The sequence below is a fragment of the Diabrotica virgifera genome, chromosome 8 (assembly GCF_917563875.1).
Source record: "Diabrotica virgifera virgifera chromosome 8, PGI_DIABVI_V3a".
In the NCBI taxonomy this organism is placed as follows: Eukaryota; Metazoa; Arthropoda; class Insecta; order Coleoptera; family Chrysomelidae; genus Diabrotica; species Diabrotica virgifera.
In genome coordinates this window covers 152174509-152195766 of record NC_065450.1, presented here as the reverse complement: position 1 = coordinate 152195766, position 21258 = coordinate 152174509, and the positions used below count along the sequence as shown (strand labels likewise).

The window sequence follows — 21258 nt, the reverse complement described above, 5'->3', positions numbered from 1 at the left end:
CTCCATATAGCAACTATTTCAGCATCCTTATGCATCATCAGTGAAGATTATGCAGTCACAACTCTGAAGGGAATACAAACATTCTGCCTCTTTTAAGGCAAAACATCGCGATGCAATGAACCCACCTTTTGAGACATAAATCAGCGACATCTCTCGTATTACGAGGAAAACAACGAAAAGCCCCAGATACAAAGTTTACTACTTTTTAAACAATTAGAATAATTGAAATAAAAATATAATAAACAATATTTTAAATCTAAGACTTTTCGTTAATAAACTGCTTTCTGGCTGCATCCCATATCTCCGGATTTTACAATATATAATCACGTAGAGACGACGAAAATAAGAGAAAGCAAATAGAGGACACTTAGGCCACGCATTTACCTTCTCTTCGTCTAGGAAAAGGACCGAAAGACAGTTTCTAAATACTCAAAAACTGAGTAAAATGAAAAAGATTAAAAAGGGTTCAAGGCAGGTTTTGTTTATATTCGATTCAGAGTTGGACTACCATCTCCATATAGCAACTATTTCAGCATCCTTATGCATCATCAGTGAAGATTATGCAGTCACAACTCTGAATGGAATACAAACATTCTGCCTCTTTTAAGGCAAAACATCGCGATGCAATGAACCCACCTTTTGAGACGCAAATCAGCGACATCTCTCGTATTACGAGGAAAACAACGAAAAGCCCCAGATACAAAGTTTACTACTTTTTAAACAATTAGAATAATTGAAATAAAAATATAATAAACAATATTTTAAATCTAAGACTTTTCGTTAATAAACTGCTTTCTGTAAAAAGTAAACTGCTTTCCGTAAATTCTATAAAATTGTTTTGCAAAGTTGATACTTTCCAAGTTATTAGCGATTGAAACTATGCATTTTTCATTGAAAAACTTACGTTTTATAACCGTTTTTCATGAATAACTTAAAAAATTAATTTTATACAAAAAATCAATAAAAACAAAATTGTAGCTAATAAAAAACAAAGATTAGCGTGGAAAAGACCTGTGTAAACACAATAACGACTGAGTTATTTCTCGTTAAAAGATAGTTATTTTCGAAGAACCTCGAAATGGAGAACCTTCAATCTCAAATAACGCGAATGTGGTGTAATTTTTCGGGAAAACTTAACAGACATCTTTTAAAGTTCATTAAAAAACCTTTCAAAATTGACTGACTTATGACGAAAATAAAGTCGCTCCCTACTTTTTTTTTTGAAATGTCACAATTAAACCCTCGTTATTACAATTCCAATAGAAATGAATAGCTTTCCACTTGAAATTAACTTTATTTAGGTATAATTGATACGATCCAAGTGATTTAACCGGTTTGGAATGCTTAGTTTAGAAAAAAAAAATAGTTCACTGAGTCGAAAATGACATTTTTATGAAAAAGTGCATTTTTCTTAAATAAATCTAAAAGTATTCATAATATCAAAAAATGTTTCAAATTAGGCCTATAGAATCAAAACCTGCTAGATCCATGTGTTAAATTTTTTTCAGGAGGCTAAAAGAACATTAAAAATGTTATTTTCCAAAAAGTATTTGGCATTTCTCAATCAAAGGGGCATTAGTAAATGTCACAGAATGGTACACTGTCATTTTTCTGAATGCCCCTTACATCTTCAGTTTGTACTTTAGTTTCGATTTAGCAGAACGAAAAATTTATAATTTAGCAGGTTTTGATTCTGTTGGGCTCAAATATTAATTGTTGGATTTTTTTACTGAAAATTTTGATTTTTTTTTTGTTTTGTATCATAAAGACTTGGTTTATTTAAGAAAAATGCACTTTTTTTAATTATAAAAATGTCATTTTCGATTTAATCAACTGTTTTTTCTAAATTAGCATTCCCAACTGATCAAATTACATAGATCGTATCAATTATACCCAAATAAAGTTAATTTCAAGTGGGAAGCTATTCATTTCTATTAGGATTGTAATGGCGAGGGTTTACTTGTTACATTTCAAAAAAAAATTAGGGAGCGATTTTATTTTCGTCATAAGTCAGTAAGTTCTTATGCAAAAAACTTTTATCATTTGAAAGATTTTTTCATGAACTTTAAAAGATGTCTTAAGTTTTTCCAAAAAAATGCACCACATTCGAGTTATTAGAGATTGAAGGTTCTACATTTCGAGGTTCTCCGAAAATAACCAGGATGTTCTTGGTTAACCGTTATGTCTATACCCAACTACCTGATACGGTAGTCTATACCCAACTACCTGATACGGTAGTCTATACCCGTACTACCCAGGTACCTGGCAATGTTTCTGTACGACGATAATTCGTTTGACGATAATTTGTATCCACTTACTAGACAAATATATACTGGAAAAAATTCAACTGGACGTGAAACTAATCAAGGTGAACGCGTAGTAAAAGATTTGTGTTACAGATATAAAAATTCTGGATGAAACATAACAATGGAGAATTTTATCACAACTCTTCTACTAGCCCGTCTCCTGTTGTCTTGGAATTTATCATTAGTTGGTACTTTGAAAAGAAACAAACCATATATTCCACAAGAAATGCTGCCTTCGCCAGAGCGTAAGCCTGAATCGTCATTATAGGGATTCATTGCAGGGCATGTTACTATTTGTTCATTGTGTGCCAAAAAAGAAAAAGCGTTATTTTGCTGTCAACAATGCATGAGAACGATAATTTAAGTGGCTCAAAAAATAAACCTGAAATAATTCAGTACTATAATAAAATTAAAGGAGACGTAGACAACATGGACAAAATGGTTTCGCGTTATTCCACTAAACGCAGAACTTTGCGTTGACCAGAAGCCTCCTTTTACAATATCCTAGGCGTAGCTTGCCTAATATCAACCTATAATACGCTATAAACCTTTGTTTATCATCATCATCATCATCTTGGTGCTACAGACCTTAGAGGGCCTCGACTTTCTCAAGCTTTCTACACCATTCTGTTCTGTCCCTTGCTTGCATTTTCCAGTTGCCGACTCCGATCTTCTTGGCATCTTGTTTATACCTTTGTTTATAGCAACTTATAATACAAATCCACACAGTTCTACTGAAACTAGTAAGCGTAGATTTTTTCTGCAAGACTTAGGGAAACAACTAGTAATGTCTGCAATTTCTGCTAGATATAAAGTACCAAATTAATGTACCTACATCGAAATTTTTTATCAAGGTCAGGAATTTAGTGTATGTTAGGAAAACCTCTACATACACATTCAAGTAGTACAGCAGTCATTACGTCTACTAAATTCCACTGGACCCCTCAAAATGATTGGAAATTTGCTACATTTGCATATCTTTAGCGAAAAAGCGGCTAAGAAAGACACGAGAATCATGTAATGTTTGTAATCGTCCACTATGTAACGAACAATCAGTAAATATAAGTAGGTGTGGACAATATGTTTGAAATGTAACTTTTATTTATGTTTCTATATCACTTTTATTATATAAAAAAAAACTAGACACAGCTTCACGATTTACTAAACATTAGGGTTACCCGGGTGCCACGGGTGTGGACATAATGGTGTAAAAATTTGACGGTATTTTTAATATATATATGCATTTTTTTCTTTGGATTTTATTATAAATCTCTTCATTCTAAATAATTTTAGGAATAACTAGAAGCTGGAATAAAAATATTAATACTATCGCCAATGATTTAGATAAAACAACTACCAATGATACCCAGGTACCTGGGTATAGACACAAAGGTTAAAGAGCAATAACTTAGTCGTTATTGAGTTTACATAGGTCTTTCCGACGCGAATCTCTTTGTTTTTTTATTAGCTACAATTTTTTCTTAATGATTTTTTTCTATAAAATTAATTTTTTTTAAGTTATTCATGAAAAACGGTTATAAAACGTGAGTTTTTTCAATGAAAAATGCTAATAATCAATCGCTAAAAACTTGGAAAGTATCAACTTAGCAAAAAAATTTTGTAGAACAAAATTTACTATGAATTGGTCAATCTATCAACTTCCATAGTTATTTTGATTTAAAAAATGCAGGGATGCTTTGGTGTCTTTTCAAACCCATCTGAATGGTATACATCCTAGTATCCAGTTCAAGATGAAGGTGGAAACTGATTCATTCCCACTAGCCCAGTAAATGAACGTAAAATATGGCCATACCGTGTAATTTTCAGTGTCACCACCGAATTACATGAAAATTTGGATTTAGGTTCTACTTACCACCCACTTCAAAGTTGTACTTGTGCCCTTGGTGACTTATATTTGGGGGATGAAAGTCACTCCTTCTCGTTGGTAAAAAAGCATACTACGTTTAAAATTAGTCTGGAAATGGATACAGTGACTAATAATTCTAAGCAACTTTTGTTTTATGAAATTTTTTAAAAAAGTCAATACTTAGTTAATGAGTTATTTGCGAGTGAAAACGTTTATTTTACAACAAAAAATTAAACACGTTTTCGGGCGGGTTTTCGCAAAGAACACAAAGTATTTTACAGAAAAAAATATTTTTAACAAAAATGTAGCTTATAAAAAAATTTAGCACCCCAAATGAAATTAATAGTTACCGCTTTACAATTTACTTATGTATTTTTTATATGATCTGTAAGTTTCACTGTGCTTATTTTTGAAAAGGTTGTAGTTGAAAGGGCTTGAAGGAGTCACTAATCACGAGTTCATGAAAACTTTGAACAGTCATATCTTAACCAATTTTTGTCTTACAGAAAAACAAAATTAAACCGAAATATTTATAAAAACAAAACCTACATTTTTTACTCTGAGATTTTTGGGCATAACATAATGCATATTAAAAGTACAGTACAACCTTGGTATAACGATTCTGAAGGGTCCGAACAAAAATTTGTTATATCGGGAATTGTTCAATAACGGGGTTCGTTATATCGAGGTTAAATGCGGCCAATATTCGTTAAAAAGGGGTTCTAAAGCTGAATTCAAACCTCTATATAACGAATGGATCGTGATAGTCGTGACGTCAAATCAATGTTGGCTACTCTGAAATGGTTTCCAAACAAAGCAAAAATTCACACATGGTGTTTGTTTTCGTTTTTATAATTGGAATATATTGCTTGTAGGATGTTTAATTTTTACAAAATGGTAATGTGTTGGGTATGCGTGATTGTAATCAATGCTCATAGTACATCTCCCACCATATTTCCAAACAGTACTGGTTGAAAACCTGAAGAAACGCAGTAAGTACTATGTAGTGTGTAAATCCTTGATTTTGTGTAAGGACATTTATAAAATTAAAAGCGATATGATTGATATGACTAACAAGGAGTGTGTCTTTAGAAAAAATGTGCAGATAATTGTTAAAACAAAATAAAATTAAAAATGATTACACAAATCACGTGTATAATCAATTGACAGTTGCTTTGTTTGGAAACTTTTTTGACGTTTTGATGCCACACTATCACGGTCCATTTCTCATCGCTTAACCTTGGTTTAACAACTGATTTACAATTTACAGAATAACTGTAGACCTGCGTCTTAACTTATAAAGTATATCAAAAACAGGGGAAAAACGTAAATGAAGCAGGTTCGATTGTTTTCATGTCTGGACTGTGAGTCACCACTATTTATACTCAACTACGCATGAACTACTCTAAAACGAGGTTTGCAACGGAGAAATGCGTAATACAGGGGTTGAGTGCGTAATATAGGGGTTTGCTTTTGCTATACTTTGAGCGTAACCGTTCAAGTATTATGCAACGCGATTTTTGAAGATTTTTAACCCCCCCCCATGTAACGCACTCTTATGGGAGTTTAACTATTGCGTAACGCAATTTTTAAAGATTTTTGACCCCCCCCCCCCAACCTTCGTTACGTAATACTTCAACGGTCCCTTAGTTTTGATGCCAGATGCATTTTTAAGTACTTGTTTTGTTGAAAAATTAATATCTCACAAATAATTTGAAAAGTATTGACTTAAAATTTTTTTCACCCCCCCCCCCAATATAAGCAACCAACGGCACAAGTCCACCCCAGAAGTGGAGGGTAAGTAGAACCTAAATCCAAATTTTCAAGCAAATGTGTCGTGACACTGAATATTACATGTCAAAATGGTCATTTACTGGGTTATACCGTTTCTCGACGTTCTCTTAAAAAAAAATCAATCCTAAGGTTTTTATCACTCTGTTTACTGAAAACCCACCCTAGCCAATCGCAACTTGCATGTCAACTTCCATCACAAGTGAGATTTTGATTTCAACCAAACACACATTTGGTTTAACCTTCCGTGACTAACATTCAGTCTGTGAGACAGATCACTTTTTAGACGGAGTTTTTACGATTACATATATCCAAATTGTTCGTTATGTATCTAAGCCGCCATCAGCAGCTGCCTGATTCAGGTGCCTGTTTCTAGTGATGAAATTTGAGTCTTTAGTGTCAAGTGATTATGCAATTATCGGAAATTTTATATAAAATTTTTTCTGAGACTGATGTTGGACGTGACATATTCAATGAAAAAAATATTTATATTAACGAAAGAACATGCGAACAAGTGCTGATAATTTAGTAACCCAATTGCCAGAAGTAAAAAAGTGAAGCTGGGTACAAAAAAACGGGAGTGGTAAAATTGAGCTTGTTTTTCACAAATGAGATGTATAATAATTGTTTTTATTTTTGTTTGGTATTTTGCGAATGTTTAAGAGGCTTAATAAATTAAAAATAAGTAGCAATCTTGTCTAATTTCACCCCTTCAAGGAGTAAACACAACCCTACACTTGAAAGTGTGTCAATGGAAACATTTTTTTATGTCGGTCTCTGAGACAGATGTTAGCTTTAATGTTCAGGAAACCTACGTTAGTTGCGGAAGGTTAATTGATGTATTGTAGTTGTAGTTTGGCTTCTGTATGTATGTTAGTTCTGTAGAATGTATTTTCATTCAATGGTATTTTCTGATATATCGGCTAAAGAATTATCACCATTACCGTTTTTGAAAGGAAATATCATGGAGAAGATATCTACAAAATTTATTATTATTTATCTAACTTTTGTGAAACAATATCGGCTATGAATTGACAAATTAGTGTTCATTATAACTTATAACACAGAATAATTAAAAAATTGTTTATTAAAGTTTAGTATGGGACATACAAACTTGTTATAATGAATGTAAAGAATATTGTTTATAACAATACACAATTAATAATTGAAGGGCTGAGTGGATGAAGGAGGTATGTAACATTTTTACAAAAATCTAGTTATTCTCGTAGATGAAGGAGGTATGTGTTAATATGTTTTGTGGAACTAACAGTAGCACTCTAAGAGCCATATTAAGAGAAATACTAATGTCCAGAAGGAGGTATGTATCAACAACTACTTATATTTGTAGTGGATGAAGGAGGTATGAAACATAAATAGCACATACCTCCTTCTTCCACTAGTGTCCTGATCAAGTTCTGTAACATACCGCCTTCATGCACGTAACAGCTAGCTGTGAATGAGCTGTTCACCATTTGACAAAAACGATTGTTGTGATTAACACGTGTTTTGCGAATTTAAGTTGTGTTAAGTAATATTGCTCACATTGATAATTGAAATGACTTCAAGGGGAAAGATAATGTTACAGTTAGCTTTAAATGATAATATTTTAACTGCCAGCGAGAGTATTGACAAAAATATAATACAAACCATGAAAAATGAGAATTCTAACCTACAAATGCCAATTTCATCAACAAGTAGTGACTATTCTACAGGCAAGAATGAAGTTCGCCAAGAAGAATGTAAGTATCTTTTTTATAAAATATGAAATTCACGTAGGAATATTTTGTTATATTCAATGGTACCTATTTTTTATTGTTATAGGGAAAGTGCCATATACTTTCACAATGTGTCCAAGTGTTAACTTGGAGGTAAACAGTTCTGCTCTGACTTCAAATGTATAGTTTAATATCTTTTGTTTTTTTTTAATCAAACAGATATTCGAAATTACAAGTAATACTACAGTTTTCCTTATGTAAAAACTGACATTAATTAAAATTAAAAAATCTAACAAAATATTTCCAACTGTTATTATTATGAATATGGAAATTAACAAATTTGGCAAAAGTTTTATGTCATGACTTGGTCAACTGTTTTGTTATGATTATTATGTAATTTGTCATAGCAAGACACGACTTATAATGTGCTAAGGGTAGATTAAGGGCCTTATAACTACTTCAGTAATTTGACTATATCTTTTGTTTTTCAGATGATGGAGAAGACAATAACTACGATTCAAGTTGCGATACCTTATTCGGGGACAACTCTAGTGATGAATACGTGCCAGATCCGGAAGATTACATCAACTCATCATCAGACAACGAGATTGATAATGAGATGGTAGATGCACAGAGTAATAATGAACCGATGGAAGAAGAGAATGATATACTAATGGAGGATAATAACATACTAGTAAGTCAGGCAAAATCTAATGAAAATATTGTTGGACAAAATGAAAAAGAGCATATATTGCCTACAGTCCATCGCAAAAAGAAACATTTCCAACCAAAAATAAAAGTAAGTAGAAAAAGGCAACGAAATGTTGATGAATGGAAGAAACGAAATGCTACACTCTGCAGGCAAAGAGGAGAGGCCTACACAAATTATAAAGGTGAGTTGAAACCTGCTAAGAATATTGTCAAAGGTACTAATTTATGCCCCGAAAAGTGTCGCCGACAGTGTTCCCAGGTATTTACAATTGAAGACAGGGAAAAATTTTTGTCATCGTGGTACAAACTGGATATAAATGCTAAAAACTCTTTTCTGTATAATAGTATCAAAATAATCCCCACACACCGACAAAGAACTGGAGCTTTAAAACACAAGACCGCCTCATTCCAATATAACGTAACATACGGGGCAAAACAAACTATTACATGTAAACGAGCTTTTGTTTCGTTATACAACATTAGCATGAAGAAGGTTGACTTAATCCAAAAGCAAATTAAGATGGGTTTAGCTGCTCCTCTACCAGACAAAAGAGGAAAACACTCAAATAGACCCAATAAAATTCAAGATGATGTTGTAGCTTATATAATCCAGCATATTTCAAGTTTCCCTTCAGAATTATCTCATTATTCAAGAAACTGCAATATCCATAAGAAATATCTGTCTCCGCTTTTATCGCTTCCTATTATGCATAAACTTTATATTGATACATGTAATGCAGACAAAGTCCAAAATCGATTTAAAGTTAAAGAATGCACGTACCGCAATATTTTTAACAATGAATTCAACTTATCGTTTGGACACCCGAAAAGTGACACTTGCAGCACTTGCGATTCTGGTGCTGCAAATGAGGAACATATTGAAAATTATAAAGCAGCGTTTGAGGCTCAGAATATCGACAGGGAACTAGCCAAAAATTCAGATGGTGTTGCATATATGACATTCGACCTCCAACAAACGATGCCGTTGCCTAGACTCAGTACTTCTAAAGCATTTTACCTCCGCCAAATGTGGTTCTATAATTTAGGCATACATATTATAACTAAAGAAGTTGATAAAACCATTTTTTGTACATGGACCAAGCATGCAGGGGTAGTAGTGAGATCGCTAGTTGTCTTTTAAGAACCATTGAAGTTGAGCTGGCACTTAAACAAAAAAATCATTTAATTATTTGGACAGATTCGTGTGCAGGGCAGAACAAAAATTTCCTAATTGTGTGTGTTTATGAGTATCTTATACAAAAAGGAATATTCCAAATAATCGACCATAAGTTTCCTGAAGTAGGTCATTCCTACTTGGATTCAGACCGGGATTTTGGCCGAATTGAAAAAAGATTAAGGAAACATCAAACTATTTGTACTCCACAACAATACCGTGAAATTATTGCATCTGCCAATAAAAAGAATAATATGGTTATTGATATGCAACATCATTTCAAAGACACCGAGAACCTTCTAAATAAAATGCAACTGATGAATAGAAAAAAATATGTTCTAAATGAAAAAGTATATTTCCGTGATGGCATTAAATGGATCCGTGTAGATACCTATGGGTCCTACCTCTTCAAGGAGAGTTTCGATTATGGTACTCCTTTTAAAAAAGTCAATATTTTTAAAAATTTGAAAAAGCCCTCCACACTTTCCGAAGATTTTGACATTCCAAGACTTTTCAGGAAAACCGGTGCACTATCAAAAGAGAAAATTGATAACTTAACACAACAACTTCCCTTCGTTCCAGAACAACACAGGTGGTTCCATGAGCTTATTTTGCGTGAAAATAATGAATAAACTTAAGGGGTGACAATTTTCGATATCCTTGGTGTTATTAAAATATGTATACGTATTAAAAATAAATATTATTTTGAATATCTACACAACAGTATTTTCAATTGTATGCATATAACCTGTTTTATCCTTTAGACAAAGATGAAATATACAAAATATTTGTGGAAGAACGAGGTATGTACACAACATCTTTTTTTTGTCTGGTTAGCAGATATTTAAACATTTTCTCAACTTCCATATTAATTTCACCACTCATGAGAACAGTATGATTATTTAAGCATTTGAAAACCAATAACTACAAAAAAGTTCTACAATGAAAACTTTGGGGTCAAATATCTCAAAACTTACTTTTTGTTACATACCTCCTTCATCCACTCAGCCCTTCAATTAATATTAATAATAATTATTTTGGCATTAATGAACGTTCATTATAGCCTTGCTTACAGCCACATGTGCTATATATAATGTAATTTTGTGGGGAAACTCGGTAGATAGTAACAAAGTTTTCATTACCAAAAAAAATATATGTAAAATTTTTAGTTTGGATTATCAACAATCGTGTAAACCAGTTTTTATTAAACATCAAATTTTAACTTTCTACTGCCTATACATCTGTAAATGTTTACTTTATGTAAAAGAGGAAATCAATACATATCCAGTAAATTCAGACAATCACTATTATAATACAAGAAGTACTGAATCTTTATGAGTCCCTAAATACAGACCATCAAAATTGTTTCAGATATATGAGACTGACTTTGTACAATCATTTGCCAAAAACAGTAAAAGAAATACAACTTTCCACGAAATTAAAAAAAATGTTTAAGATTTACTCTTAAGAAAAGCATATTGGGTCTATTGAATAAAAAGAAATATTTGCTTTTACTTACAAGTATTTAAGTATTTACGTAATAGTGATTGAATAGTCATTTCTTTAATGCTTTATTTAATTACTATTAAGTAAATACTTAAATACTTGTAAGTAAAAGCAAATACAGTAGAACCCCGCAAATCCGAACCAACAGAAAGTGAAAAAAATTAAAAAATTCACGAAACAAACTTAAAAACATGTTTATTATACAGAGTAAAACCAGAAAATTGAACAATGTAGGATTAATAGAACTTTGACATTTAAAATTTCTTTAAAATGAATACGTACTTTATCCGTTCTGCTTATAAAGGTTAAATATAAACTTACGTCGGTCCTCTTGCAGTCAACTTAAGTCCAAAAATATTATCCACACTGTTGCGAGAACGTTTTGAGACTCAAAATCAACGACAACGAAAGCTTTGAATTATTAGATAGGCTAACTTTCGGATAATCTGAACTTTACGGAATCCGAACAGGCTCTCCCCCCAATTAGTTCGGATTTGCGGGGTTCTACTGTACTTCTTTTTATTCAATAGGCCCAATATTCTATAAATGAATATCTTGAGGACAAACTGCAGTGCTTCATATTTCACTTGTAAAAATGTTATTTTATCACACACCGGCAAAATTAAAGGAACACCTTAAAAATAGGATAAGTTTGATGTCTCCAATTTCCTAAACCACTTATCCGATTTGACTAATTCTTTTAGTATATTATAGCCTTATTATTTAAGAATATCGGAGCAATTTCATTTTATACTGGGTGTGACGATCATACTGTGTTTTTTCCCTAAAGTTCTAAATATTCTAGCATATAAAAAATATTGAAATTAAAACTCAATTGTAGTCTTAGGCTTTCTTAACATTTTCTGTTTTGATTCATTTGCTTATGTTGGATAATAAAATAGTTACATACGTTAACAACTAGCTATGTTCTTCATCAATACAGGGTGTTTCTAAATAAGTGCGACAAACTTTAAGGGGTAATTCTGCATGAAAAAATAATGACCGTTTGCTTTTTAAACATATCAGGAGCTTGGAGGAGTAAGGGTGAACCCGAAAAATGGTAATTTCAAAAACAGTCTCATCTTCCTCACATACTTTTAAAGAATGCGTCTGTATATTATAACTGCATGTTTCCCCTTAATAATCCTAAAATTTCGTAAGAAATAATATACCAATCCATTCATGTCAGAAACTGAACTGCATAATCGTCTAGAAGAGTAAGGGCGAACCCACAGGCTTTCGTTGCGTTTCCGTTCAAGGTTCGGCCTTCTCCTCTGTTAACGCGCCGGTGTTTCTGTAATTCTGTAGCTTAGTAGCTTTAATTGGTGAGATACAGAAGACGAAGAAACCGTAGACGATGAAAATCAAATTGAATTCAATTGAAGCTTTATTTGTGAATTTTATTAAAAAACACTAGGGATGTTTATTTTTATAGAATAAAAAGTATTAAACCTCTATTTATTTCATAAAAATCTTGCAAAATCCTCTTAAGTTTTTAAGATCTACCTGAAGGATTTCCATACCGTAGGAAAATATTAGGGTGTAATTTGCATAATACATAGTAGAGAAACTAAATTTGCATAAAGTTTATTGTGTATTGTAATTTTTATTAGTACTTGGCGATAAACTTTCCGCTTACAAAGGCGCTTTTCATTATTCTGTTCAACGCTTCTGAGAAAAGATTGTACTGATGAGCCGATGTACCGATATAACGTGACACCGACAAAACCATCTTTACAAAGTGAATATAAGGCACAAATAAGAAGTATTATTACAGTAATTTTTTAAGTTAATACTTTATTATATCAATTTACTATTTTAGTTGGGAACAAGCCGTACAATTAAAATAATAATTCCTAAGATTTACACGTTTTATTCAATTTGTAAAGATTTTTTGTCGGCATTGGAATAATACAGATTATACACCGTATCCCTCGGTAGACCGCACGCTATAGTAGAAATGCGACGACATTCGCATAATCTAGTAGCATCACTTGTTCGCCCTTACTATTCTAACATGTTTATAAACTTTAACTTAGTTTTCCTGAAACATGGTTTTTGTAGTTCGCCCTTACTCCTCTAAGCTCCTAATATGTCCGCAAATACTTCGTTTCTGAGATACGTGATGTTTAATTTTTCTTACAAACTAACGATTTATTTATTGCTCTAAAACCGGTTGAGATATGCAAATGATATTTGGTAGGTTTTAAGAGGTAGTTATTGCGCATTTTTTGACATACAATTAAGAATTTTATATTCACCATTGGCGTGCATACGAGTACAAACATTTTAGATATATTCCGTATGCACGCCAATGGTGAATATAAAATTCTTAACTGTATGTCAAAAATGCGCAATAACTACCTCTTAAAACCTGCCAAATATCATTTGCATATCTCAATTTAGAGCAATAAATAAATCGTCAGTTTGTAAGAAAAAATTCAACATCCTGTATCTCGGAAAAGAAGCATTTGCGGACATATGTTTAAAAAGCAAACGGTCATTATTTTTTCATGCAGAATTACCCCTTAAAGTTTGTCGCACTTATTTATAAACACCCTGTATTGATCAAGAACATGGCTAGTTGTTAACGTATGTAACTTTTTCATTATCCAACATAAACAAATGAATAAAAAAAGAAAATGTTAAGAAAGCCTAAGACTATAATTGAGTGTTAATTTCAATAATTTTTATATGCTAGAATATTACACAGGGTGTTCCGAAATTTAAGGAAAGAACACAGTATGATTGTTACACCCGGTATAAAATGAAATTTGCCTGTCTAGCAACAATATTATTACTCCGATATTCTTAAATATAACATACTAAAAGAATTAGTCAAATCGGATAACTGGTTTAGAAAATTCGAGACATCAAACATGTACTATTTTTAAGGTGTTCCTTTAATTTTGCCGGTGTGTGTATTTTATTTTTTGTGAGTTTTGTTACACTGTGAATATTGTACTATACACATTGATGTTTTTATACTGAATTCTGTAGTAACGTATCCTATACATTTTTAATGTCGTATTGCCGGTTTCACCGACGACAAAAATAGTAGTTTATTCTATGAATAAAGTTATTCAACCAATAATCTGACATTTCTCTATTTCATTAACGTCAAATAAGACTTATTTTATTTAATTATCAAATAAGTATTAACTCTTCGAAGAAATTGGCAAGTCAGTCTCGCTGTAAATATATGTAAGAAAATAAATTGTCACTTTAACTTTAAATGATCAAAATTATATTGAAACAAAATAAAAATATAAACGTCTAATAAATTTTATTCCACGAATAGCTATTCATTGATTTATTTGTTGTTGGTGAAACCGGACCTTAAATGATCAATAAAGTATGACTAACACTTACTTTCTGATTCTCCAGCTCAATATCTTCCTTTGGTTGCATCCATTTTTTAATAGCATTATTTAATAAAATACTTTCTTCTTTATGTCTCTTTTTCGTAGCAATTCTTTGTTCTTCTTTAAGCTGCTGTTTAATTTTAAACTCTTCTTCTCGCTTTTTCATTTCTTCCAGCAAGTTTACTTTGTTTTCTTCAGCATTCGTATTTTGTGCTGGCTTCGCTGGCATCTTTGTGACGTCTCCATTAGTCTTTGTTAAATATTTAGACATTTTTTCTTGGTTTAACTTCTTCTTTGTACTTGGCTTTTTCTCTTTTTCTTTAGAAACTTCAAAATTGGGCAGAGGACCATCGAATATTTGATCAAATTTAATCTTGTTTATTCCCAGTTCCTCAATTACAGCAGGTTTTATACCAAATATTCCTTTTGAATCATGTTCCACATATTGTCTCAAGAATAGTTTACATTTATCTCTGTTAAATGAGCCTTTTCTACGTCTTATTTGGTTACAATCAACTATCATTATTTCACTGATGTCGTTATCCTCGGCATCTAAGTGTTCAATTTCATATTTAAATAGATTTGCTGGAGGCCAAAAATGAGTATCTGTTTTGTTCCTATAACAATAAGAAATGGGTTACCTTTTCTGCATTCCAAACACATAAATAATAAAGCATTAATTATCAATTTTATCAACTCAAAAGATTGATAAACATAATATAAATCAATAACATCACCTGATATATCGTGATCTGTAAAAGTTTGGGCAAAGGAAATCCACCAGATTCTAGGGCAATACTTATTATTTTTAACAACATAGATTTAGACAGCCAACAAAAACAAAGCCAATCAAACCTAATTGCCAGTCAAAATTTACATGTTCTACAGGTATAAAAAAAGAAATGACTTTTTCCAGTTTTTCAGATAGGTAAGTGATAATAATGATATGAGTATAGGCCAATCAATAATTTTCCATTCCAAAAATAAATATGTCTAAGGATCATCTTATTTTCTTTCTTTTCTTAGTTTTATTTATGGTAGGAGAGCCCAAGCAGGGATTTCCACGTTACTCGAGCACATTATCAAATCACATGGGAAGAAATCTTGTACCCTGTAAATGTACCCCTACCATATATATTATGGACTCTTAATGCAGGGGTGTGCATTGGAGACAGTCCGTAAAAAATCTTAAGACAAGGAAAGTTAAATACATGAAGAACAGTGAATATTTCAAAAATCTGACGATTTGAGCAAGGTCTTAAGGAAATGGGTGTCACAAAGTTTCACAAAAAAAGTGAATATTTCGCAAAAATAACATCAAATCCAAAAACTGAAAAATGTGTTTAATATTTTTCAAAAATCTATCGATTGATAACAAACACGACCCCCCATGGAAGGGTGTGTGGTGTAACTTTAAAATTTTAAATAAGAGCCCCGCGATATTTCACAAAATGAACATCAGATCGAAAAACTGAAAATTATGTGTTCAATATTTTTCAAAAATCTATTGAGTGACACCAAACATTACACCCCACGGATATGGGATGGGGGGGTTACTTTAAAATCTTAAACAGAAAACCCCATTTTTTTGCAGATTTGGATTCCTTACCTAAAAATAAGCAACTTTTATTCGAGACATTTTTTTGAATTACGGATAGATGGCGCTGTAATTGGAAAAAATGATTTTTGGAAACAGAAAATTAAGTTAAAAAATGGAAAATCCCCACTAAAATGGAAAACTTAACTTTTTTGGTTTTAGGACCTAACCTTCACACCCAATAAGTCCCCATGAAGCTTTAGTAACTGTAAATTTAGCATCTAATACTCCCCTACTAAATGTTCAGTTGAGCTTTTCAAGCACTATAATGACTAAAGTACAGTACTTCGACATGAAGAAGGCAAATATACTAAACTCTATTCAAGACACCAATCATACGATTCGTTACATGATTCATTCCAGAGCTGCAACACGCCTTAGGAAGACGAGAACAAATATTTACTTCTGGTTTCATGCCTGTCTGTCCGTTCTTCCCTAACTTTTTAACTTGTTAATATTTTCGGCCAGAGCTTTTGTATTATGATTAGTGTTACATGACCTGTATGTATTAAATAACTCAAAACCGTTATACCTTGGAACATTTCTGAATTGATTTAGGTGATATCTTTTGTTTGTAATTGTACTGACCTAATGTTATCTTATTCTTTTTTTTTCTTTTTTGTAACTGTACTACTCATTCATAGAATTATTTTTTCTCAAACCACTTTGTTGTTATATTATGATAATTTATGTTATATAATTGGTTAACATTAATGTTATATAAATGTATAATTATGTTAAATAATTTAGAACACTGTGACATTTATATCTGAATAGGGCTTGCCCGTGAATAAATAAATAAATAAATAAATAAAAAAAAAATACAACTTCTTCATTACTAGAACACAGAATGACACATAAGATGCTGAATAAAAGCTTATAACCCCAAACGGTACTAAAGATGAGAAATTTCACCTCAAACTTCCGGTTCCAGAGTTGCAAAGAAGTACTATTTTAAAGTCGCCTAAATAGTACAAGTGATATATTATTCACCATGCCTTACCAAGGCCAGAACAAATATATACTTCCGGTTTCATGCTTGTCCTTCCTTAAGCAAAACTCCTACATGTAAACGCATGAATAGCGTCACGAAGGTTTTTCAGAGTGTCACGAAGGTTTTACTGATGACGCATAACTGGCGTCAGTGTAGACGCCTGGTATTCTTTTCCTTTTCTTCTTATGAATTTTCTCTATCTTGAAGGGCAAGATTTATCTATACGATCTGGAACCTTGGTAACAAAATTCTCCTGATTTATATATTGATTCATAGGTTCCTCTTCATGTGAGATAGAAAATAATTAAATTTGAGGTCAATAGGTCTTCTTCAAATATTGCTAAGCATTTTTTTTTGAAGGAAGATCCTACAATGTCGTAACTTGCAACGTAAGTTCCTACTGGTGTGAGAAGGCATACTCTTAAATTTGGAGTAATAGACCTGCTTCTTTTCATATTACTCATATATTACTATAGTTTTTCTTATTCTGAACATTATTGAATTTAAAGGAATATGACTTTTTCTTCTTCTCATATTCTCAGTATTTCATTTTTCTTGCAGAAACAGTCTTAGAGTATTAAAACTTATAACAAAGGTTCCTCTTGGGCCCAGATTCTAATTGATATTTCAACTTCAAGACACATTGAAATTAATATGGCGAAGGCAAAATGACAAAAATACATGACCTTAACCCTTAAACGCCCAAAGGTGGGTAAAAAATGTCCACCTAATGCGTATTCCCTTGTAACATATTTATTAGGTGTTCCAGATTTTTTCAAAAATTAGTTCTACTGATATTTTTGAAAATAAAATTAATATTTTGAGTTACAATATGGGTGGGCCAAAATGTCCACCCTTGGTAAACTCTGTTACTAAAGGTTTCTATATAATTTCTTGTTGGCAGAAACATAATCCACATAATTATTGCCGTATAATTCCATAATCGACATAATTAACCGCCACACTATTAAAGAGGCTGAAAGGAAGAATGTGGAGGAAATCGACAAATCTGAATTACTGACTTTTATTGGTATTTTAATTTTGATGTATATCATTGTATGTACATAGTTTTCTTGTAGGTTTGTACATCGTTTATGTTAATATTTTAGAAAACGCTGTGTTTACTATGCATAAGATTCTTAAGTTTAATCCATTTCTAACATTTGTAACAACTCTCAATAAATACACTAAATGCAAAAAGTATCGCATAATTTTTGAAACAAAAAAAAAAGGAATGTGTGTGTACTTTGTACGCACGTAAGAAGATATTCTTCTATTATATAATAGGTAATTTAAACGAAGTAAATATACTTAAAAGGTTATTTGTACTTATTTTATTTAAAAATCAAACAAACTTTCTTATCTACCACTTTCAAAAAAGAAGAATATCTTCAAAAATTATATAATAATATACTTACAATCATAAAATCTATAAAAAAAAATAAAAAAATAATAACTTGCTTGGGGCTCGAACCCACTTCACGTCTACCGCACCATACGAAAGCTGACGGCATTTCAAACACCATACACCATAAATTTATATGAATTTAATAAAATTATTAGTTTGATTTTTGTCGAAATAAAATACAACAAAATATAGAGTAAGAAAACAATATATGAGATGAAGATTTGTAGAAAGTTTGTTCGTAATCAGATTATGTAAATTAAAGCATTGCCTACTAATAGGTAACTACATTATTTTGTTTACATTTTCTAAATAGATAGGTATTGAAACTATTAGGTATTTCCAACTGAAACATTTAGAATTACGTACCTGCGGCTTTTCAAAACTATTTAAAAAGTCACTATAATTATAAATTTGATTTTATTTCTGTCCACTCATCAATAAAAACTAATATTATAGGTACAATATTTTTGTTTACCGATAATCTCCATATTGAACAATTATTGACAGATCATTTCAAAATTTCAACACCCAATCAGAGCCCGTATAACCACTAATACCATACTGTCGGTGTGCGCATGCGCAGGGGGATCAATCAAATTTTACCCTCAATCGATTCGCCGTTAAAGAAGAATATCTGCAAAAATTTTAAAAATAATTTTTAATTTTAGCAGAATGTTATAATACCCGTCTATCGTCTTCTATTAGTATCTACAAATCCATAACATTTCAAGTTGAAGCATGCTATTGTCGAAAATAAAAACAGTAAACAAAACGTTGTTAAAGGAGAACATTTATTTTGGACATTTGTGTTCGAGAACTTGATCTGAGCACTGTGTCTGCTTGAGTTTTCAATAAGGAGATGCGTTCTTACAAAAAATGACTAATATAACGCCAGAACAAGCAGCCTAAACTGTAAGATTAATTGGAGATGGATGATCGCAGCAATATCTTGCTGATGTTATGGGAATCCACCAATCCAGCATTTCAAGAGCTTTAAGAAGGTATAAGGAAATGGAAGGATACTCAAGAAGACCAGTTCCAGGACCTCCCATGTGCACGAACCCAGCAGATGAACGTCATTTACATCTGCAGACTTTACGTACACAACATCTTACAGCTAGACAACTGTGAAATAATCTTTCCACAGTCCGTGGCCTGTAATGTTCGATTTGTAAAGTGCCAATTCGGTTAGAAACAGATTAAGGGAATTTGGAATCAGAGTCAGAATGTCTGCTAATGCTCCACTGTTAACGAAGGCAATTCATAGGCACTTTTAAATTTTGCACCAGAACATGTCGATTGGGATATTAACGACTGGACTAATATTCTTTTTACTTGAGGGTTCAAGATGTGCACTTTGTGGATCTGACAGTGCAAAGTGTCTATCGGATCCAAAAAGTGTAAATTTTGACTAATCAATAAAAAGAATATTAGTCCAGTCATTAATATCCCAATCGACATATTCTGGTGCAAAATATGACATACAGTGTGCCCTCCTTAACAGTGGAGCAGTAGCAGTCATTCTGACTCTGATTCCAAAATCCCTTTATCTGTTTCTAACTGAATTGGCGCTTTACGAACTGAACATTACAGGCCACGGGCTGTGGAAAGATCATTTTGCAGTTGTCTAGCTGTAACATGATATGGACACAAAGTCTGCAGATGTAAATAACGTTCATCTGATGGGTTCGTGCACCTGGAAAGTCCTGGAACTGGTCTTTTTGTGTATCCTCCACTTTTTCTATACCTTCTTAAAGCTCTTGAAACGCTGGATTTGAAACGCTGGATTGGTGGATTCCCATAACTTCAGCAAGATATTGCTGCGATCAGCCATCTCCAATTAAACCTACAATTTGGGCTGCTTGTTCTGACATTATATTACTCATTTCTTGTAAGAATGCACCTCCTCATTGAAAACTCAAGCAGAGATAGTGCACAGATCAAATTCTCGAACACAAATGTCCAAAATAAATATTCTGCTTTAACAACGTTTTGTTTCTTGTTTTTTTTTTTTCGACAAAAACAGGCTTCAACTTAAAATGTTATGGGATTGTAAACACCTAAAGAAGACGATAGACAGTATTATAACATTCTGCTAGAAATTAAAAATTATTTTTAAACTTTTTTTCTGTTTCAAAAATTATGCAATACTTTTTGTGATTGGTGTATATTAGCTATTTTCGAGGTGGACATTTTTTACCCACCCTTGGGCGTACATGGAACCTACAGAAGGTTGGGCGTTTAAGGATTAAAGAGGTGCTGTTAATATTACTAGAAATATATTTAATAATTTCATTAATTACAGTGGGCATATACATAAATTGGAGAGCATTTATATCTACTCATCTCATATTATGTATAAATTTTTAGATTGTGAAAACTGACATTATAGATAGCAGTGAGTGAAGTAACAAGTATTTTAAATGGGATTTACTTTTTTGCACTGTTTTTTGGCATACTTTCATATAATCAAATAACCTTAACTTTCGCGTTGTCATGGTGATGACATGTGAGCAATCAATTACAACAGAAGTTTTGACAGTTTTGTGGTTTGAAAGAAGTTAGAATTTTTAAACATCAAAGTTCTAAAAATTGTTGAATAGAAATGAATTCCAGTGACGACGAGTTATAGTTTTTTTATTTGTTTATCGTAGATAAAATATTGTATGAAACTGTGCGTGAAGTACTTTTTGTAAACTTATGCGATGTAAACTCGCTGCGCTGTCACTTGTGCTCTAAACATCATGTCCGTTTGCAAAAGCGTACTTCACGAACTGTTTCATAAATAACTATTGTAGAGTTGGGTAATCACTCAAATTGGGTA

The 21258-nt window shown here is 32.1% G+C and overlaps 2 protein-coding genes across 2 annotated transcripts in view; both read right to left on the bottom strand.

Moving 5' to 3' along the window:
* Window positions 1-21258, bottom strand: part of LOC126889995 (uncharacterized) — a 241029-nt gene that overhangs the window by 191448 nt on the left and 28323 nt on the right. The gene's annotated exons all lie outside the window — the stretch shown is intronic.
* The window catches only part of LOC126889994 (bromodomain adjacent to zinc finger domain protein 1A), a 118946-nt gene that overhangs the window by 90744 nt on the left and 6944 nt on the right, over window positions 1-21258 (bottom strand). The window contains exon 3 of the mRNA XM_050658795.1: window positions 14443-15052. Within this exon, the coding sequence (XP_050514752.1) occupies window positions 14443-15052 (610 nt within the window). The remainder of the gene's footprint in view (window positions 1-14442; window positions 15053-21258) is intronic.